The 20,612-nt window shown below is 40.7% G+C and overlaps 2 protein-coding genes across 7 annotated transcripts in view; both read right to left on the reverse strand.

Moving 5' to 3' along the window:
* The window catches only part of ppp2r5eb (protein phosphatase 2, regulatory subunit B', epsilon isoform b), a 49,132-nt gene extending 38,586 nt beyond the window's left edge, over positions 1-10,546 (reverse strand). The window contains exons 1-2 of one of the 5 annotated variants that reach the window (XM_020627186.3): positions 10,120-10,546; positions 33-193 (exon numbers count right to left, since the gene is read on the reverse strand). In XM_020627186.3, coding sequence (XP_020482842.1) covers positions 33-189 — 157 coding nt within the window. In that variant the 5' untranslated portion in view covers positions 190-193; positions 10,120-10,546. Of the gene's footprint in view, positions 1-32; positions 197-5,088; positions 5,242-9,871 lie in introns of those variants that run through there. The other 4 variants (XM_020627180.3, XM_020627171.3, XM_020627165.3 and 1 more) reach the window with 4 other exon arrangements.
* A 2,737-nt stretch (positions 10,547-13,283) lies between these two features.
* On the reverse strand, positions 13,284-16,600 carry wdr89 (WD repeat domain 89). Of its 2 annotated transcripts, none has more exons than XM_065966686.1 (2): positions 16,288-16,600; positions 13,284-15,904 (listed from the first exon to the last, which is right to left on the reverse strand). In XM_065966686.1, exon 2 carries the CDS (start codon positions 15,872-15,874, stop codon positions 14,723-14,725), a length of 1,152 nt encoding a protein of 383 aa, XP_065822758.1. In that variant the 5' UTR covers positions 15,875-15,904; positions 16,288-16,600; the 3' UTR covers positions 13,284-14,722. The 2 variants fall into 2 exon arrangements, with proteins under 2 accessions (XP_065822758.1, XP_020483270.2); XM_020627614.3 differs by having other exon boundaries at positions 16,212-16,469.
* Between the last annotated feature and the right edge of the window lie 4,012 nt (positions 16,601-20,612).

Genomic DNA, 20,612 nt, shown 5'->3' on the forward strand with positions numbered 1-20,612 from the left:
CAAACACACGTATTCCCCCTCCTCTTACTTACCCTTAAGCAGCGGCAAGGGCGTGAGCTCTATGGGTTTGCCCTGAGAGCGAAACTGGGACGAGCTCTGCGACCGCTTCTGCTTGGCCTTCCTGACAGACTTCCGTGAAAATCCGTCCACTTTGTCCACAGATGGAGATGTGGTGGCTGCCGAGGACATAGCCCTGCTGGGAGAAACACACAATGGGGGCGGGCGGTTAACACGGTCACATCAGACATGCGTTTAGAGAGCGCTCCGATTACAAAAAGGACAGAAAAATCAATCACACAATAATGAGAGTTTGGCAGATCTGAAACTGGGCTTCAGTCGGTGTGGATTTTTTGAAGACAAATGACAATTTCAGACACTTTTGATACGCTTCAGTGGATAGGTTCAATGCATTTAGATCAGATGGCGATCAAATCTGTAAAATCAAATAAGAGGCATCTGATTATGTCTTAATCATGAGTCCTATACAAAAGAAACCCATTATCACTTGAGATTAAGGACTTTTTAAGACTCTGTGATTCAATAGAGCTCAAAAGTGTTCAATGTATATAAATAAGACATTATGTGTAACATGTCATTTGACCACAAAAATGTGAAGTTGTTGAATTAGAAAGTAAACAAAAGTGCTGTGACATTTATTGGCATAACTTGGCCCAATGTCGTATTACTGAACGGTTTAGGTTTGAAGCACCAATTAACAAATGTTTGTTTTGTATTTCACTTGTGAAACGTTCATAATGTTACTTTTCATGTCTAACAAATAACTTTGTTAATCTTCTTATTTATAGGTGGGTAACATTTCTGCGCTCTTAAATGGATGTTAATTAAAATGATCCGTTTGTTGTTGCTCAAATCACAAGAGTCAGATTGTAATCCATTAACATGCAGATTTACAGCCATGTGTTTTTATTAGCAGTGAGCTCATGAAAGCAAAATAATAATAATAACAACATGTTAAGTAAACAGCATCCGCTCTGTTTCTTAGCTCTGGATCAGTCCACCTTCCTCAAGCAGTTTATTAGACGCACAACAAACCTGTGCAGCCACAGCGGACAGCCTCATTTTCCCAGCATGGGCCTCATCTGAGGCCTGGTACAGCACACAAACACACACACACACACAGACTAAGAACACCAGCGTCTACCCACAACAATGGAGCAGGTTCTGCGGCTGCGAGGCATCTCCTCAGTGGGAGGAAGCCGAGGAAATGTCCACTGCTGTGTGCTTGCTGCTGATTACGTCTACAAAAACTTCTAACAAACTGGCTGCTCAGGCGGTCACAACAAAAACACATTTCACTGCAAACTACATCTCTGAACCACACCCAGGAGGAAACATTTGGGGAGTGGGGGGGGGAAGGAGATTCCTTTTTCAGCTGGTAGACAGACAGGGGTCTAAGAGTGTGTCTGTGAGGCTCATTCCACCGTACAAACTAAATCATACTAGCATGCCAGTTTATGTATGATATCAATCAAACATGATACATCTGTGCATGACATGCTGCACAGAATGTCATCATGTTGGCATACCACGTTGGCCTTGGCCTGGAAGAGAATTACCAGGTTCCCAAAAGGATCAATGAGGATTTTCACATCAACTCTTTCAAGTAAAGCTCATGAGTAAAAGCGTTAAACACTCATAAGTCATAATCCCATTTTTTTTTCTGTTCTGTTCTGTTCTACCAAATGTCTCTCTCTCTCTCTCTCAATCCATCCAATTCATTTATGAATGGAATTACTGATTCCTTAAAATGTCTTAGAGCACATTTAAAATGATCACATTTAAAGATATACTGTGCGAGAAAAAGAAAATTCCTCAGCAACTCTACAATACATTAGGCGAGGATATATTGATAGCTGCTAAATTAATGTTGAAAATATTACATATTATACCTTTAAAGTGAATCTTGGGGACTGTATTGTCAATATTACATTTTTGTAGATAGATTGGTTTATAAGGAGACGACATGACGAAAACAGTAACTTTCTCGGTCCATTTAGATTAGGTCAACTTTAATTCAGTGTTGTGCATGCTCTCAATATTTCCTTTGCTTGAGGGATTCTGCTGTTAGTTTCAACAGTACCTTGACGTGCGAGATAAATATTTATACATTTACTAACTCAGCTGGGTGACTCGAAGGCAGGACAGGAAAAGAATAAGGACTCCAGCATAAATAGTTGCATAATAAAAAAAGTGAATAGGACGCTGCAGGCGGTACTCTGCGCTGGCTGCTTCTATAATGCTCTGTCAAAGTCACACAGGCAGTCATCCAGTCTGTCCACCAGACCTCCTATACAACAGGGGACAGAGAAGGAGAGGAGAGGCACACCAGCACACATGCAGCCTTCAGTACGCACACACGCATCACCCTGCTGCCTGAGGATATGGACAGCACTAAGCGACAGTGGAAGCATTTACAAGCTATGTGAGGCTGCACAGCTGATCATCCATCATCATGTACAGATATACTGCCAGTTTCTAAGTGATTAATAGTTGTAGAACAGCATCGCTCCTCTCTGTGGATAGAGACTGCCAGGGGTGTTGATGTAATATTACTGTAAGTGGAGGAAGATAACATGCTAGACCGACAACTGTGATCAAAAAGCTGAGCTCTTTTAATGTTTATATTGTCTTTTTAACTGTTTTTAGGGTAAACTGAGAGTATCCAAATCATGTTGTCTTTATTAATACTGCTTTTTCTTAGGCGACTTACAACCGAAAGAGAACATAAAGACACTTTCAAGTCCCAAGGAAATCACCAAATCCATGTTCTATCATTTTATGAGCATCTACTTGGCCTCACTGTTCAAACTTCTCTCTTTAAGCCAGTCATACAATGTACAATTTCAGACGGGCTACCACCAGATTTATGGACGGCACAACCGATTTAGAAGCCAGGCAGAATTTCAGCCCGATCGCAACGTCGTGCACAAACCTATTTATGCAACGTTACCTCGATCTCTCACAACTATTCTCCGTATGTTAATCAATAGCTAGTTAGCTAACTAAGAGCCATGATAAAGCTAAGTGAATCAGCAAAAGAAACAGTTCTGCTCTTCATAGGAGATGCTTTTGTCCACAGCGGTGTACATCTTAAGAGTAAATACAACACAAGAAAGAATCTGGACTGGATGTAAAAAATATTGGTGAGTGCATACAAAAGGCTTCAAGTCAGGTCAGACAAAGGTGCCAAAGTCACTCTACAGAAGAACATCACACCGTGTATAGGATTTTTTTTAAATCATCAGCAATAACTTCATCATCATGACTAAACTTATCAACATCATCCTCAATATCATCATCATCATCATCTTAGGGATGGAGAGGGACTATGACGCGCAGTTCTTGAGAGAAGCAGGGTATGGGCGATGTAATACAAAGATGAATTTATGTTCAGTGTCCTTGTTAGTGTCTCTAAAATATCTATTATTATAATATTCAAGCGAGTCAACAAATAGATTCAACCAGCAACTGCAAGCCAACTAGAGAAAGCTTCAGTCAACATTCCATAAATAAACTTTAGTAATGCTAAGGGGATACTTTCTTAATTTACTGCATCACCCGACAGGCACAGATTCACATATGACAAAACCAATTACATGCAGAAGGCAGGGGAGTCATCTGTCAACACTGTTTATTGTCCTGTCTCTCATAACCAAACAGCTGTTAACGATCCGTCTGTATGGAAGCCTTCTGTTGGGCATCAGCATCATCAGCAGGGTGGGAAAATACCTCCAGCTGAACACGGATCTGACATATTGTTGGCTGCTACAGCCGCCGGTCTGGCAGGTAACGCACCATCAATCTGGATGTCCGATCAAATTGTTTTAAACAAAAGTGGGAGGTAAATGTAAAGAAAATGTGGCTGAATACAAAGCATTATGGAGACTGTAAATTGCATGAACAAAAGTTTAAATATTCTGCCCTGGTTCACTTTGGTACAGAGCTATTCAAATGGCATACAAAGTGGGTCCAAACAGCGTCAGAGCCTTAACACAAGGCTCGAAGAAAACACAACCAAAAACTGAAAACTGACACCCCGACTGCTGAGCCATGCAATGATCAGACAAAGGAAGACAGCAGCTCCGAAAATCACCTTCACTCTGAGATTATCTGCAACTGTTGGCTTACAGAGGGAACAGCTTTGACGTCCACACTCTATAACACATTTAAGACTATCAGCTTTTTTTCCCTGTAAAAAATCCATGGTTCTTGAAGCTCTGAGACTACAGAGGAGTCATAGATGCGATGAAATATCCTAAAACGTTTCAATCACGGGTACAAAGCCAATAAGTTCTGAAGGTCTCTAATTGTGCAAATAAAGATCTATGAATAGAGTAGTCGACATAACACTTAGTCCTTTGGCTCACTGATTATTTAACGGACAGAAAATGACCCTGCAACTATTTGATTTATCGTTTTATCATTCAAGTCGTTTTTTTTGAGCCATGACAACATTCTCTGGTTGCAAATTGTACCGTTAGCAGATCTGTTTTTCACGTAAATATAAATATCTTTTGGTTTTAAAATTCTTGGTAGAAAAAAAGAAAGAGATCTAGTGTTTTACAAAACCCTAAAGGAAATCAGATTTCTTGTCTTTTACAACTAAGTAATATGGAAGTATTTAAAAAAAAAAAAAAAAACGTATGGGTCAGCTCAAACTAATTTAATGCGTTTTTAAATGTGTGATTGGGAGCAGGATGAACAGAGAAGTTACTTTGGTTTGAAGTAAGCAAGCAGTTTTTTTTCTCTCCAAATTCTGTCAACCCATTCATACTGCATCTCAATATATCAACTCGTCACAACGACTTATTACAGCCAGTCAGCTTGATTCAGCCGTGATCAAAGAGACTCTTTGGGCTGTGTTTTAGGATGAATCTGTGAAGTTGTACATCTGAAAAAGCGGTGAGGAAAAAGCATCACCTACGGCAAACATGAATATTCAAAGATCCGTCAACGCTTTCATGCTTTCGCCACCTGCTGAATCCAACCAGAAGATAAAACTACAACCATTCTCCCGCAGGAAAGGTCTTTAAAAATGACACACAGCGATACGGGAGCTGCACTTACCTGTGCAAAGGGGCACTGGAATCCCCATGTACAACCATAAGTGCCTTGCTGTCTATCTCTGTGTCTCTGACTAGCCGGCTAATGGTGAGAAAACACTCCGGTGCCACCACAACACACGAGGGAGAGCGAGACTACGGCGGCAGGTTGGGCGTATGGCACCCAAGCACCAAAGCCGTTCCCCTCCCATGCCTCTTACATAAGAGACCAGATGACATCGGAACAGGCTCGGGGAGGGTGGGATTAAAGAACAAGGAGGAAGAGAGAGAGAGAGAGAGAGAGAGAGAGAGAGAGAGAGAGAGAGAGAGAGAGAGAGAGAGAGAGAGAGAGAGAGAGAGAGAGAGAGAGAGAGAGAGAGAGAGAGAGAGAAGGGGGCATGGTGAACAACAGGGAGAGCAACAGAAAGAGAGGAAGAGGAGGGAGGGAGGGAGCTGCTGTTGAGCAGGAAGTCAACAAATAGGCTGAGCAAGATGAGCTGAAGTGAGGGAACAGAATGCATACTCAAACATACAGAAGAACACACGCATGGGAGATGAAAAAGGAGGCTTGCTGGAGGAGAACTCAAGGATCATCCTGATCTGCGGTCCAGAGTAAAAAATTCAAACAGCCCAAGAGCTGTGAAAGTCGAGTTTAGTTTTGGCTAAACTCTAGTTATGAATATTGGTGATTGAGAAACAATATTTTATATGAACAAGCAGGTAGAGGCAACTATTACAGAAAATGAATTCACAGAGTGGAATACTGCAACTTTGCAGCCGACAAAGAAAAGGTCAAAGAAACAATATGATATTAATGCAATCATAAAGTCTCCTGATGGACATCATCTACTCATGGGCATTGAACAAATTAAATGAAGGGCTGTGACTAATGATTGTATATCATGTATCAACTATCTGATTCCATTATCAGCTCCTAAAGGCTTTACGATATCTTTACATGTTGTCAAACTAACAGCTCAAACCCCAGGGACACATTTTCAGGGGGGGGAAGCTCACCAGCACACAAGAAACGCTCTGAAAGTAAATACATAAAGATAAAGGCAACTTTGAGGCCATGTGCATTGGAAGGAGGACAGTTTTGGCCACTGATCTTATAAGGGGGACACATAAGATTCCATCTTAGATTAATTACACCATAGACTGTAAAGAAAACACGGACACATTCTCAGTGATGTCACCCATATGTGAATGGGGGGGGGTTCTGAAGCCCGTCTATGGTGGTCACCATGTTGGAAATGCTGTCTCAACCTAGCTTTCGGTCAACCTAACACCAGGCAAAGAGCCGGTGCTGAGGCAGGGCTTAACAGTTTACCACCAATCTTACCACCAACAGCTACACCGCCTCGCCGTCAGTCAAGTCAGACACATGCCTTGTTTTGAATTATTCTTATCCTTCATAAAATCTAAACGGATGAGTTTGGAGAAAAAAAAAAAAAAAAAAAAAAAAACATTCCCCATACAGTGTGTGATATACATGACCTATTTAGACCAAATTTGTTTTTTGAACTAGGCTGTAAACAGATTCATATCTGTGTGTGCATGACTTGCGGGGCTTTTGCAGCCGGCCTCAAGTGGACCAACAAAAAAACTGCAGGTCTTTGCTTTTCCTTTTTTTCCCCAACACCGGAGGTTGCCGTTTGCCCTAGACAACATTTTCTTGATAAAACAGTCAACATTCAGGCTTTTAAAGTTCAAAACAGTTTGAAAAGCTTTTGAGCCCTCCAAAACATCTTCAAACATCATGTTTTCCACGCAACAGCCAGAAAGCCAAAGGTATTCCATTTGTTATCGTAAAAAACTAATTATTATAATAATAAACACATCCATGTTCACATTCTGGGGATTGCATTTACAGGAGGATGCGTCTCAGGAAAAAACAATTTCTTAAATTACAAACAAATGTATCTACCGGTTATTTTTCTACAATTTCCCAGAAATCATGAAATATGATCATCGTAGTTTTCTGAAGCCACACGTGAAGGCTTTAAACCTATTTTGTCCAGCCAACATTACGATATCTATAAATATTCCATTTCTCGTTATGGAAATAAGCAAACAGCACAATTATTCACAATTTGACGAGCTGGCCCGAGACGTATTCTTTGTCGTTTTTCTTTATATAATTTCTAAATTTGTTATTTTTTGTCAATATACTTTTTGTTTCAGTAAACTGTGCACACACTTGGCCTTGGAGATGCTAAAAATGTAAATGCAATTCAAAACCAAGATGTTATCTTTTGTGTACTATCAGTTTTCAAATACACCAGTTATTCATAGAACATGCATCATTTCTTTCTTACTGATCTGATCTTATGGAAGTCCCTTTGCCCAGATAACAATGTATAGGCATTAAAATGTAAATTCAAACTTGTTTGCTCTTTCCATTATACGTTTTGTCGCAATAACATTTCAAAAATAGTATAACAGACTTGCTTACAGTGTCACAAGCTGTTGCCATTTATCAAATCATAACCCCCCCTGTATCACGATACCCTCTGTATGACTAGATTGTTACTAATACATGGCCCCACTAGGCACATCAATAATATCCAAGTTCAAAGCCTCCTGATGTTTGCATTTGTTGAGGAGGGCTAAAAAGCATCATTAGAAACTACATATGTTCTCTTTTTTAAGTTAAACCTCCTTCAACTTTGTAGCCTCCAGGAAGCAAAACCAAACAAGTGTCATGCAAATCACAGCAACAAATTATTTATGCAAAACCAAGAGAACAGGTTGTTATACATATTCATTTCACAGGGTTACCCGTAAATTCAAATCAAAATCCCGCATCTCCCATTTGTAATCATTCTACAACTGACTTCTTGCAAACCTCTCCCATTTCCACTTTTCACAAGTCGGAATACTACAATCTGACAGTCTGTCTAATAGGTGTGATTCACTCAGGGGATAATTATGCTGTTCACACAGTCAAGAACAAATGCACTCAGTAGCTTTCAAACACAGGCGATAAGAAAAAGGCATTTACTACACCAGAGTTATCGTAAACACAGGAGACTTTGGATGTTGAACTGTCACAGCCACAGCAGGATATGCCTTCAAAATGGAGTGACATTCGAAAATCTTAGATGAGTATGTTTGACGGTACCAAAACATGAACTACGCCTACACACACTAGCGTTGCAAATACCATCCCATTTAATGCATAAGGCCACACCTGGCTTCTGGCATGCTTCTGTCATTCCTACAAGACTGACAGGGCAGAAGCAAGGTGGAAAAAAAAAAAGTGAAGTTGGGGCTGACAGAAGAAACTTGTTTCTCTCGGCCCAGTGGCTTCAATGTGCCCTCATCTTTATCTCACAGCATCTCTCACTCATCACCATCTTGCTACCTCTCATCCATGTCAATGCAGAGCCATTATTTGGTGATGATCTCCCTTTTGAAAGACTGTTAACACAATGCACGTGATGTTAAATCAAGAAAACATGACGGACCTGTGGCATATTTAGAAATAGGAGTTGTCCACATAAAGTATCTTAGTGTAAAGCCAGTCAAAGTTTATATCGGATTAGCACCACACATTTTTTTTTTTTTTCATATTCACTGCACTATAACTTATTTGCACTATATCTCCATATTTATATTTGTTTAATTAATAAGTCACTGCAAAAATAATAACTGTATATATTCTGTCAGACACCACAACTGTCTATTTATTTATTATTATTATTATCATTAATTCACTGAACAGCAATTGCTCTGGCCACTTTTTGCAATACTTCTCGCTCAGATTTTAAAAATACTTTTTTTTTTTAACAACTGCAATTGCACTTTATAACAACTCCCCTTTAAGTAACAACTGAAGACATTTAAACTTTTAGCCTGAGTTGCATATATATCATATATCAAACTGTATTTGTATGAGTGGGATATGTATGTATATATGTGTTGTGTGTGTTTGTATGTTATGCTGGCTGCTGGGATGAATAAAGCATATCTTATCTTTATCTTAAATATATTTTTGTTGTTGTTTTTTGTGAACGCAAGATTGCTGCTTACAAAGTTTCGTTGTGTCCTTGTACACAATGATAATAAAAGAGTCTATCTATTTGACAGGAAAGCTAAGGACTTCTTTACAGAACAGAGATTAAAACATGTACTTAAAAAGCAAATGAATGATTCCCTGACATCAGCTCTTCCCTTCAGAAAGATCAGTCATTAACCACCACCTTAGCCACACAACACTAAAGATTATAAGCTTTTTACGAGTGCAATTTGGTGTTACACATTTACTATCATCAGTTAAAAATCAGTATTTAGCTGCAGTATGTCAAAAATCTAATCAAGCCAGGAGCAGTGGCGTTAGCTTGTCCATGTCGGGCCTGGCAGCAGCACAACATTCACAAACTTGACAGCGCGATAACCTCACTAACGTTAGCCTAGCTAGCACCGATAGCTTCTCCATTATCCTGCTACAACGCGTCTGCAATTTAATCACATTTACTGCCAAGTTAGTGGCCTAATCGGAGTACGCGACACATTTAAACATTAAAAACAAGCACTCAAAGCAGCGTTTTCTCACAAGTGTAAAGTTGAAACTGTATTTTTTTTTCTTTTAAAGCGGCTACTCGCGGAGGGGGGGGTTAGCTCAAGTTGAAACATGTAGCCTTTAGCTCATTTAGCCGCCACCACCACCACCAGCTTTTAGCGTTTCATTGCGAGAATCACAAAAAGAAAGCTGATTGTAAATTAAAAAAAAAAGCAGTGGAATGATCAAAACCTGTGTTAACATAGTGTGCTTGTAAAAAAAAAAAAAATAATAACGTTACCTGGGCGGGCTCGGGCGATCACCCATCATCCCAGGTGTAAATACAGGGGAGGTGGGGGGGGGGGGGGGGAGAAGGGGGGGCAGTGCTAATGCTGCTACCGTAAAGCTAGCGTTCAAACACTGACAGACCCGACTGGGTTTGTTGAGAGGGGGGGGAAAAAAAACACACACAACACCGTCCCGAGTTCCCCCCCGAGCCGAGCCCGACCGAGTGGCTGTTTGTGAAGCCCTCCAATTGCAGTACTTTACCTTGATCCTTTGCGGTTCGCAACGGAGACGGCGGCGAAGAGTTATCCTATGTGTGTTTTTTTTTTTTTTTTTTTGGGGGGGGGGGTGGGGGGTCTAAACCGGGCTAAAGTGTTAGGGGGCTACCTCCAGCTCGGTCCCAAAAAAAGCAGCGGCGGAACAGCAGGAAAATCCCGGCCTGAAACAGCCAAACCCACGAGTAGCTTCTTTTTTTTTTTCCTTTCCAACGGAATAATCCTCAAAGTCCCATTAATAACAAAACACAGCTGTATAAAACGATTAGGTCAACGCAATTACATTCCTGTTGCTAAATCAATTGCTTGTCTACCCCCAAAAAAAAAAACCCTGGATGTTTCTTTAGCTTCGGTTATGATTCGGGGCTGTTTCTTTTCACCCTATTGTCAACACTGCTTTGGGTTGAGACCACGGCACACATAACAGAAAACGCACCGCAGCGTGCTTGACGGTGTTAAGATCTACGTGCGACGGCGATTGGCTGACGGCAGACGTGTCCCGCGTTGTGATTGGACAGCGGGAGGTGTCAATCGCCCTCCCGAAAAGAGGGAAATGAGGTCTCTGGATCCGTCGGTTAGGTGGAGGAGGAGGAGGAGGAGGAGGAGGAGAAGGGACAAGGAAAGCAGAAAAGCAAAGTGTGCGGAGTCTCCGCCACACAAGCGTGCTGGAATGAGGCTAAACCTGTCCGAGGCCCAGCCCTTTTTTCTCAACAGTTTTAACCCACACTTTGAACTAGCTCTGCTGAAGGTTTAATAATATCTCAGCCTGCTGCTGCACCGAGGCGACGCTGTGTGAACGAACAGTGGATTTCCCTGCAAGCCCCGATATTGAGGAAGGATACGTTAGCAGGAAGAGTTACATAACTATAACATAGGTGTACTATGATTACTGCTAATGCTACAGCACCTCCATGGGCGTACATGTAGGGTGGACAACCTTTACCCCCCCCCCCCCCACACACTCTACATCAGTTGTGTATCTGGAAGACATTTTTGCAAATCACCTGTTAAATGTTTTTATACTTTATTTATGTTTTTGTTAGGGACAGTGCATATTAATGAACAGCTGTAACAATTGCAGCTGTAAAAATGCCAGATTATAGCAGAAGTGCTAGTTTCCATCTGTTGTCCCTATAGGCAGGTAACAGAGAAATACAAATACAAAGGCACAAGTGACACAAGACAATAATAGAGGTTAAAGGTTAAAAGTGGTCACAGAATTGGTTTTTCTTTTATCCACTGTTTGAGGTGTGTTTTGAAGGATGCGTATGATTGTGAGTGGGAGAATACTCCAATATTTAGTTCCTTTGACTGACAGAACAGTTTGTCCGAATGTAGTGCGTCTGTCTGGGACCTCACAGTCTCAGCTCAAATAGTTTTTATGTTACATTTTAAGCCTTTCCAGAAGACAAAAGGAATGATAAGAATTAAAGACCAAGAAACCATAAATAATAATAACAAATAACATAAGTTGTTTTCAAACTAATATAAAATTTCAGGACAGGCTGCCTGTTGAAATCTGCTAAAGTGAATGTTCACACATTTCTCTCCCTGTGAGATTTTCCCTTGCTGAATGGGTCAGCTTTAGCAACGTTTTGTATATTATGAAGCAGCTTCTTTAGGTGTGCAAAGGTTGAATTGGTCACACAGCAGTTACAGGATATTGCTTTTGTCCATAAACACTGTTTTTTTTTTTTTTTTTTGCTCTGGCAGCGCTCATGACCTCAGTTTAAGAGCGCTTCTCACCACCGTTCACTATTGTTAGGTTATGAAAGTTAACCTCTGCATCCCTCAATAATGACTATTGAGTCTTTTTTTTTTTTTTTTAAAGATGGCTCAGTGTGCTTAAATTTAGCTTTTATTAAAGGGAATATTACCAAGGAAATTGTGTTAAGGTGTCGTGTCTTGGCATAAGCAGCAGCTCTAGAAAATGGGCACTGCCAGCAAAAAAAGCCTATAATATGTCATCACCCCATTCTGCCAGCCTTTGTTTGTTGTATAACAGCTCACCCCAAAAATGTAGGGGTAGTGTTGTGTGTATGTGTGAATACAGCAATAGTTAATAAGTATATTATGCATTTGGATGGATTATCATTAGAGACGCACTGTCATGATGTCATGATATTCTGTCAAATGTTTGGAAAATACTAACCGGCAAAGTAAATGTAGAAGTCCAATAAGAAGTGGAGATCAATACCTCACTGAAACATTATGAAGTGAAAGTATAAAGTAGCGTTACACAAAGATAATCAAAGAAATGTACGAGTACAACAAAAGCGTACTTACGTTAAAAAGCTATCCTTCATTAACATAGTCAATAAATCAGACTTCATACTAACAATTAACTGTTGGTAAAAAAAATGACTTCCTCATCTACCAACAAAGGCGCTTATATAAATATATGAAAAATTAAGTTACTTCCAAAAAATTGTATCGACCAAAATTGCAGTCAAACTCTCACAAGATAACTTTTTTTTTTACAATGTTACATTCACTGATGTTTTATTTATCTTACTGCAGATTGATTTCTTTTATGATTATTTGAAAAAAACTTAAGAGCTATTTACACCATGACTTAATTTGCTGCAGTATCTTTTTTTTTTACAAGCACATCTCTGCAAGAACATGATCTCAAGTGAGCTCATAGGATCAGCTACTTTTAATGACTTCATGACAAAGTAAGTGTTATCATGATTTAAATGTTTCTTGGTCATTGTTACAAGGCTTAAATTATTATGAATGAAGAAACAGTAAACAATCGCTCAATCCCTGTTGGATTTCTCTTGAGTAACACTGAAGCACAGTCGCACTGCCAATCATGTTATTCCACTCTTCGCCATCTGAGAGCGGTAGCTGCTCTCTCAGCGAGGTCCTGCTGTGCTGGCTGGTTTCTGATGACTTCCGGGATGCTTTGCACTACAATCATCTCCAGATTTAATATAAAAAATATAAAAACACAGAACAATGCACATTTGGAAAACCTGAGAAAAATCATTTCTATTTCAAGATGAAATATCAGAGAATTACAAGCTGTGTCCACAAGGATACTGTATGCACAGCAGTGCAACACAGATTCACAATATTTTGTTTATGTCAGTAATCAGTCAAAACTCAATGCACATTCTGTAGAGTAACAGGAAAGTACACACGGCGTGAGGTAAATGGTCATTTATTGAATTGCTCCTCCAGTGGCCAATGAGAATACAACTGTACAATGAGGAAAATGAAGGGTTTTTTTAATGTCATGACTTTGATTTTATAGATCTTCCTGAAGAATCCTAGAGTGGTGCTTTTGTTTCTTTGTCTCGGGTAAAATCCCACCAATTTAAGAGATTCATTTGAGTCTTTAAGTATCCATCAGTTCTGTCCAAGAACAAGAACAAACATTAGTAGGTAGGTAGGTAATAAATATACTGTATATGAGACCCAATTTCCAACTACTATCATTTAATCTGTATCTGGATATCTTTAATGAATCTGGACTACTTCACATCTGAAACTGGGCTTCCAAAGTGTATCCTATACCTATCTCCTGTCATTAGGTAACAGCCCCTAATGCTTTTTTTCCAAGACTTCTCCGACTAAAGCATTCATTTAGATCCAGTCATTTATGGGACACACTACAGATAAGATCATTTATAATTACCAGGCATGAGTGTGAAGGTCGAAACAGGCTGGAACAGTTGTGTTTCCTTCCCATTCAAGGAAAAAGTCATGTTTCTGATACGAGCAATACAATCTGTTCGATGTGATCACTGACTGTAAACAGTTATTAAGATCAATGCTCCAGTTTGTAGTCTAAAAGCTTGATAATGTACTAAGTAAGTGGGAAGGCATCCATGTGTCAGTTGAACACTGGTATTGGTTGATATCGGCACGTCTGCAATTAATGTGACATGTACTAATGCCAGAAGTCATAGTGCATCTGTTGCGTCACATCAAGTCACCTGTTGAACAAACTCTGATTTGTTTCGATGGTCAAACAAGAACGAAAGTGTCAGCAGCGTGGGAGTGTTAGTCCGTCTCTGAGAAAGATCGGCGATGTGCAGTTTGTAAGTTGTGTTCCAGTGACATTTCAGAAGGAGGGACCGCAAACAACTATGTATGTGTATTGTGTATGTATGACACAATAATTTCAACTTCAAACTTCAAACTTCAAAACAAACTATTTAAATAAATCCAAGCTCAGAGTTGATATGAATAATTGCAAAGAAGTTAATTCATGTTAAGTACATTCTATTAAATCAGGTTAGTAATAAAACACACTAGAATAATAGTGTGGACATTTCAAAACTCAGTGTATCTCTAGTTCTATGGGAACAATCCAAATTAGCATTCAGGAACGTGTCAGGGTTAAGGCTTCCACAAAAGCAAAAAGATTAAAAAGTCAGATGTTGTAAACACATTGTGACAGACTGAGTGGTGTCCGAGTCTTTTCTGGCCTAAAGGGATGTTAATCCTGTGGAGATGTGTGCTTTGTGTACCATATGCAGAAATATTTAGACAAAATATTGACTTTGAAACTGATTTTTCTATTGGCAGAGTAGTGAGAAGCCTCCACAGTCGAGTTAGTAAGTCAGTATTTCAACACTTCATTCATTGTCTTGTCTTGCCTCCTTTCTCTCTCTCTGGTAGCCGTGTTTTTTATGCGGCCTGGATTTTAGTTTCAAAGCTGATTCGCTCTTCTTTGACTCCCTTTTCGCTGACGTAAGGTCCTCCCCTCCTGGTTTCCACAGCAACAGCTGAGCGTCCTCTCCTCCTGTTACCAGAGCCTCCTCCGCCGCGTCCCATAAGAAGCACCGTACAGTGGAGGCATGGCCGCCCTTTAGGCTCCTGAGCAGACGGAGCCCCCTGTCGTCACACTCCATCAGGTGGAGATCCCCGCTGTTTTTTCCTCCGACCACCAGCAGCTTCTGTGCGTCTTCCAGCCAGCTCCCTCCCACCAGGTAATCGACGCCTCCTCCGTCAGCGAGCGGAGTCAGGCTGCGAGCATCAGAAGAGCTGAAAATAGTGAGAGGCTCCTCTGTGTCAAGCTGACCGAGGTCCCAAAGGTGCAGCCCCTCGTCATGGCTCAGGCACAGCAGCTGTGTGTAGTCAGCGCCAGACCAACAAACCGACCCTGCAGAGGAGTCGCTGTTGCAGGTTGCCAGCAGCGCCTCCTCTTCCGCCCCTCGGCTCAGGTCGAAAACATTTACAAGGCCGTCTGTGGAGCAGGACGCAAGCCGGTCCTTGTCTCTAGGATGGAATCGCACCTGTGTGATGTCATCGCTGTGTGACTCAGAATACACCCCGAGAAGCCCGGCACCTGGTTTTCTGACATCCCAGAAAACCAGGAAGCTGTCCTCATCGTTCACCTGCTCTGTGCCGGCACACACGAGTGCGTCACTGCAGCTGAGGTCGAAGCTGCAGTAGCTGTGCGAGGGGTCGCTTTTAAACATCTGGGCCGGCTCTGTCGCCACGCACCGGACGTCCCAGCCCTTAACTGTCCCATCAGCAGAGCCGGAGTAGAGGAAGTCAGGGGAGCGATGAGAGAAAACAACCCCACAAAGCGGCCTGTCGTGGCCCCGGTACTCCCTGAGGAGGTTCAGAGTGTCCTTGTCGTGGATGTGGACGGTGAGGTCGGAGCAGGAGACGGCGAGCAGGCCAGTCGACTGCAGGGCGACGTCCAGCAGGTATGTGGGCTCCTCTGGGCGAGACCGCCGAGCGATGGAAAGACCTTTCAGCTTCTCCTCCAAACCCTCCATGACAGCTCAGTGTGATGGGATTCAACCACACTGAACAGGAAAGGAAAAAATAAAATAAAAAAATCACAAATGAAAGGACGCGTTAGGAAAGACTCTTTGATAACATGTCTCTTTAAAAAAACAGAGAGAAATGATGAACAACCTAACAGCAACTATCAGAACTTCCATCCTTTAATGCTTGCTTTTTGGTCATCATGGTGTGCACATTAGAAGATTACATCAATGTTTCAGGAACGATTAGAAACTATTTCAACATACACTAGACCCAGAAGAAGAAAAAAAAAGATTAGCCTACTATTGTTTGGTAAGGACTGTCAGATTCGAGCAGAAAACTCACCGTTCAAATCCTTTTTGTAGGAGTCACATGCTGACTGATATAAACGTGTTATTATGCGTTATTTACTTCAACCTACCTACTTTCCCATAACGTCCACAAATTCCCATAACGCAGCAAAAACAACTGACCGTACAGATAACTATCTCAATGTGAACCAGACACTCTGAAATAAGCTACGATGACGTTCTCACGCCAGTTTTGCTCCCAGAGAAAACACGCATGGACAGTGAAGCCTGCTCTGTGTCACAATATTTACAGCCGTGTCGGAACACTTCCTCAAGAAGAGGTTCCGTTATTGTTAGAAAAAGAACTGGAAAAGAACAACTCAGATAAAGGAAATACATTAATTAATACAACGAATTAAATCAATAATTCATATTTTCCAACCATTCCAACCGTAAACATTTCCAGGAGAAAAGTTTGAACATGAATTAATTTTGTATTGTACTTTTTTTTATAAAGGCAAACATAGGAGGACTGCAATGTGCCTTTAGTATCTAAACATTTTTTTTTTAATATGGTAAATTTCCTTTTAGTTTTGTTTTTCTTCAGGCTCTGTCGTTTTTAAAATACTTAATTTGCTGAAGGGTTGAATTCCAGTGTGAGTCCTCACTTGTCCAGCAGGGGGAAGCAGCGGCTTTCTGCGTTCTGTGTAAATGAGGATTAAAAACTGTCACGATTGAAGCTTTCCAGTTGACCCAAATCTGAGGTGGCACAGTTCAGTCCCACAGAAACAAACTAAATAAATCCTCAGTATTTCACGCCAGCTGGAGCATGAGGAAAGTCCTCAAACGCAGAAACTGAAATCTGCAATACTCTTTCCTACTATATTCTTGAGGGGGCTTTTATTAATTATTTTTGTTGAAGTTTTGGTGTGGAGAACGACTAAAAGACTCGGCTTCATCCTTCTGCCTTTGTTGTTCACTGACAAGCTGATTGTCAAATTTGTAACTGTTTGTTTCCTTTAAAACGCTTTATATTTATAAGAAGCTTTAAAGTTTAGGACAAAAACACCTGTTTAAGAAGTGGTCAAATATCTTACTTTGCATTTCAAATAACTAACATTATGGAAACCATGATGGGACCCAAAGAGCTGGAGAAGATTTGACGCAAAAATGAAAGCACACTCCTTTAAAAGTCCGTCTTGACCTCAGTGACAGCAGGTGTTTTCATTTCGGGCTTGTGACTCATTGCCATTAAACATTCACAGAAGTCGAACTGCTGTCCTGTGTGCCTTCACTTCTGTAGACACGCCACATGGCCAGAAGAGGAAAAAGAGGAGGAAGAGACAACAAAGAGATATGTCTTTTATGTTGAGGCCGGCAGCTGTAAGCGTGTCTCCTCCCTGTGCTGCAGCCAGGCAGCTCTGGCAGAGCGGCGTGGAAAACTGTTCATTCTGTGACACACCACATCACCACATCACCATCTGTGCATGAAGAGGAGCTCTGCAGGGGCAGAAACACCAACACTAAAAAGTCAAAGTCAGATTCAAATAACACACAAAATTATTCAAAAATGATGAGCCACAAGAACCGTCACATTTTCTGTTACATGTTAGAGGAGGTTAACCAGGTTTTATTTAACCTCCTGAAATGTCAAGTCGTCATGAGCTTTACCAGAGAGATTCTTTGACGTCTGATTTAAAAAAAAAAAAGTTTAAGTTGATGCAGCTGGAGTTTGGTCACAGATGGTTTAGAGGTCTGTTAGTTCACCAATCAAGCATCAAAAGAAACTCTATAGCTAGAATAGCATCTAGCAACATGACTATACCATTTTCCCAGGCAAATTTTCCCAAGCAAATGCAGTGATGGAAAGTTGAGAAAGTACATATTGACATCGTATTGTATATGCATATACAGTTGCAGGAAAAAGTATGTGAACCTTCTGGAACTTTCTAGTTTTCTGATTAAATTGGTCATAAAATGTGTTCTGATCTTCATCTAAGTCTCAACAATAGACAAACACAGTCTGCTTGAACTAATACCACACATACAATTATATGTTTTCATGTTTTTGTTGAACACAACATGTAAACAGTCACAGTGCAGGGTGGAAAAAGTATGTGAACCCCTGGATTTAATAACTGGTTGACCCTCCTTTGGCAGCAATAACCTCAACCAAACGTTTCCTCTAGTTGCAGATCAGACCTGCACAACGGTCAGGAGGAATTTTGGACCATTCCTCTTTACAGAACTTTTTTAAGTTCAGCAGTATTCTTGGGATGTCTGGTGTGAGTCGCTCTCGTGAGGTCATGCCACAGCATCTCTATCGGGTTGAGGTCAGGACTCTAACTGGGCCTCTCCAGAAGGCGTATTTTCTTCTGTTGAAGCCATTCTGTTGTTGATTCACTTCTGTGCTTTGGGTCGTTGTCCTGTTGCATCACCCATCTTCTGTTGAGCTTCAATTGGTGGACAGATGGCCTTAAGTTTTCCTGCAAAATGTCTTGATAAACTTGGGAATTCATTTTTCCGTCGATGATAGCAATCTGTCCCTGGTGCAGCAAAGCAGCCCCAAACCATGATGCCCCCTCCACCATACTTCACAGTTGGGATGAGGTTTTGATGTTGCTGTGCTGTGCCTTTTTTTTCTCCACACATAGTGTTGTGTGTTCCTTCCAAAGAGCTCAACTTTGGTTTCATCTGTCCACAGGATGTTTTGCCAGTAGTGCTGTGGAACATCCAGGTCTTCTTCTGCAAACATCAAGCGTGCAGCAATGTTTTTTTAGACAGCAGTGGCTTTCTCCGTGGTGTCCTCACCATGAACTCCACTCTTGTTTAGTGTCTTACGTATCGTAGCTCCGTCAACAGAGATGTTAGCATGTGCCAGAGATTTGTGTAAGTCTTTAGCTGACACTCTAGGATTCTTCTTCACCTCATTGAGCATTCTGCGCTGTGCTCTTGCAGTCATCTTCACAGGACGGCCACTTCTAGGGAGAGTAGCAACAGTGCTGAACTTTCTCCATTTATAGACAATTTGTCTTACTGTGGACTGATGAACATCAAGGCTTTTAGAGAGTCTTTTGTAACCCTTTCCAGCTTTATGCAAGTCAACAATTCTTAATCGTAGGTCTTCTGAGATCTCTTTTGTGCGAGGCATAGTTCACATCAGGCAATGCTTCTTGAGAGTAGCAAACTCAAAACTGAAGTGTGTTTTTTATAGGGCAGGGCAGCTTCAACCAACACCTCCAATCTCATCTCATTGATTGGACTGCAGGTTGGCTGAGTCCTGACTCCAATTAGCTCTTGGAGAAGTCATTAGCCTAGGGGTTCACATACTTTTTCCACCCTGCCCTGTGAATGTTTACATGTTGTGTTCAATAAAAACATAAAAACATATAATTGTTTGTGTGGTATTAGTTTAAGCAGACTGTGTTTGTCTATTGTTGAGACTTAGATGAAGATCAGAAGACATTTTATGACCAATTTAATCAGAAAACTAAGAAATTCCAAAGGGTTCACATACTTTTTCCTGCAACTGTATACAATTATATAAATGTAAATTTAGATATAAATGTATATATACACACTACTAAGATGTATGTATTGAACCACAGCCCTAATCTGCTTCAAGTGTCTTGTGTGTCACCATGACGCGGCATATTGCTTTAGCACTTACATTATTAGCAAGCTAACAGCAGCTAGTGACTCAAAAAGTTTGAAAGTTGTGGGACTTTAAATTACAAGTCTCAGCCAGTTAAAATGGAGACAAAATTTAGTTCAACATCAAAGAAAAACATCATCAAAAACATAGGCCACAACATAATGTTCTGTTACTTTTGTAAACACATAACAGCGGATGTCAGTGCCTTTATTGCTCACCTAGCGTCAGCTGTTTCTTTAGAGAAGCAATTAAAGAAAATATGAATTTCTTTGGATTTATTATAATTCGTGATTATCTATCGGAGAGTTACTTTGATAGTCAATTGTTTCACTAATACAGTATATTAAAAGTGCACTATTGAGTTTTTGTAATGAAATTTGAAAGTGAAACAATTTGAAGCTATATTTTTCTGAACTTAACTTTCTTAAACTTTACTCAAAGGAAAAAATGGGTCCCTGGAACACTGTTTGGAGCTAAATAGCTACTAGGAGAGTTTCACTGTTGCGGGCCCCCACCATAACTTCTCGTGTATCATTTTATCTTCAAACAGTGTTACAGGGACCAAATTTCCCTCTGAGGACAGTTTGTGTATAGACTTATAAACATATACCACAGAATCTGTAGATTTCTCCAACTTCCACATTCATCTACCAAAACTACATAGCGCACCTTTAAAGGCTTAATATGTGACTTTTTGATCCAGCAGATGTCGACCTTGAGCACCAGCATGAAACCAAAACAACTCGCGCTGCATTGTTGTGTTAGCGTGCTAATGCTAGCAATCTTTATTATGCTCTTATC

Source organism: Labrus bergylta, chromosome 18 (assembly GCF_963930695.1).
Source record: "Labrus bergylta chromosome 18, fLabBer1.1, whole genome shotgun sequence".
Lineage (NCBI taxonomy): Eukaryota > Metazoa > Chordata > Actinopteri > Labriformes > Labridae > Labrus > Labrus bergylta.

Bases quoted from the DNA above. Each gene is read 5' to 3' on its own strand.
- wdr89 (XM_065966686.1), bottom strand. From the start codon at position 15,874: ATGGAGGGTTTGGAGGAGAAGCTGAAAGGTCTTTCCATCGCTCGGCGG.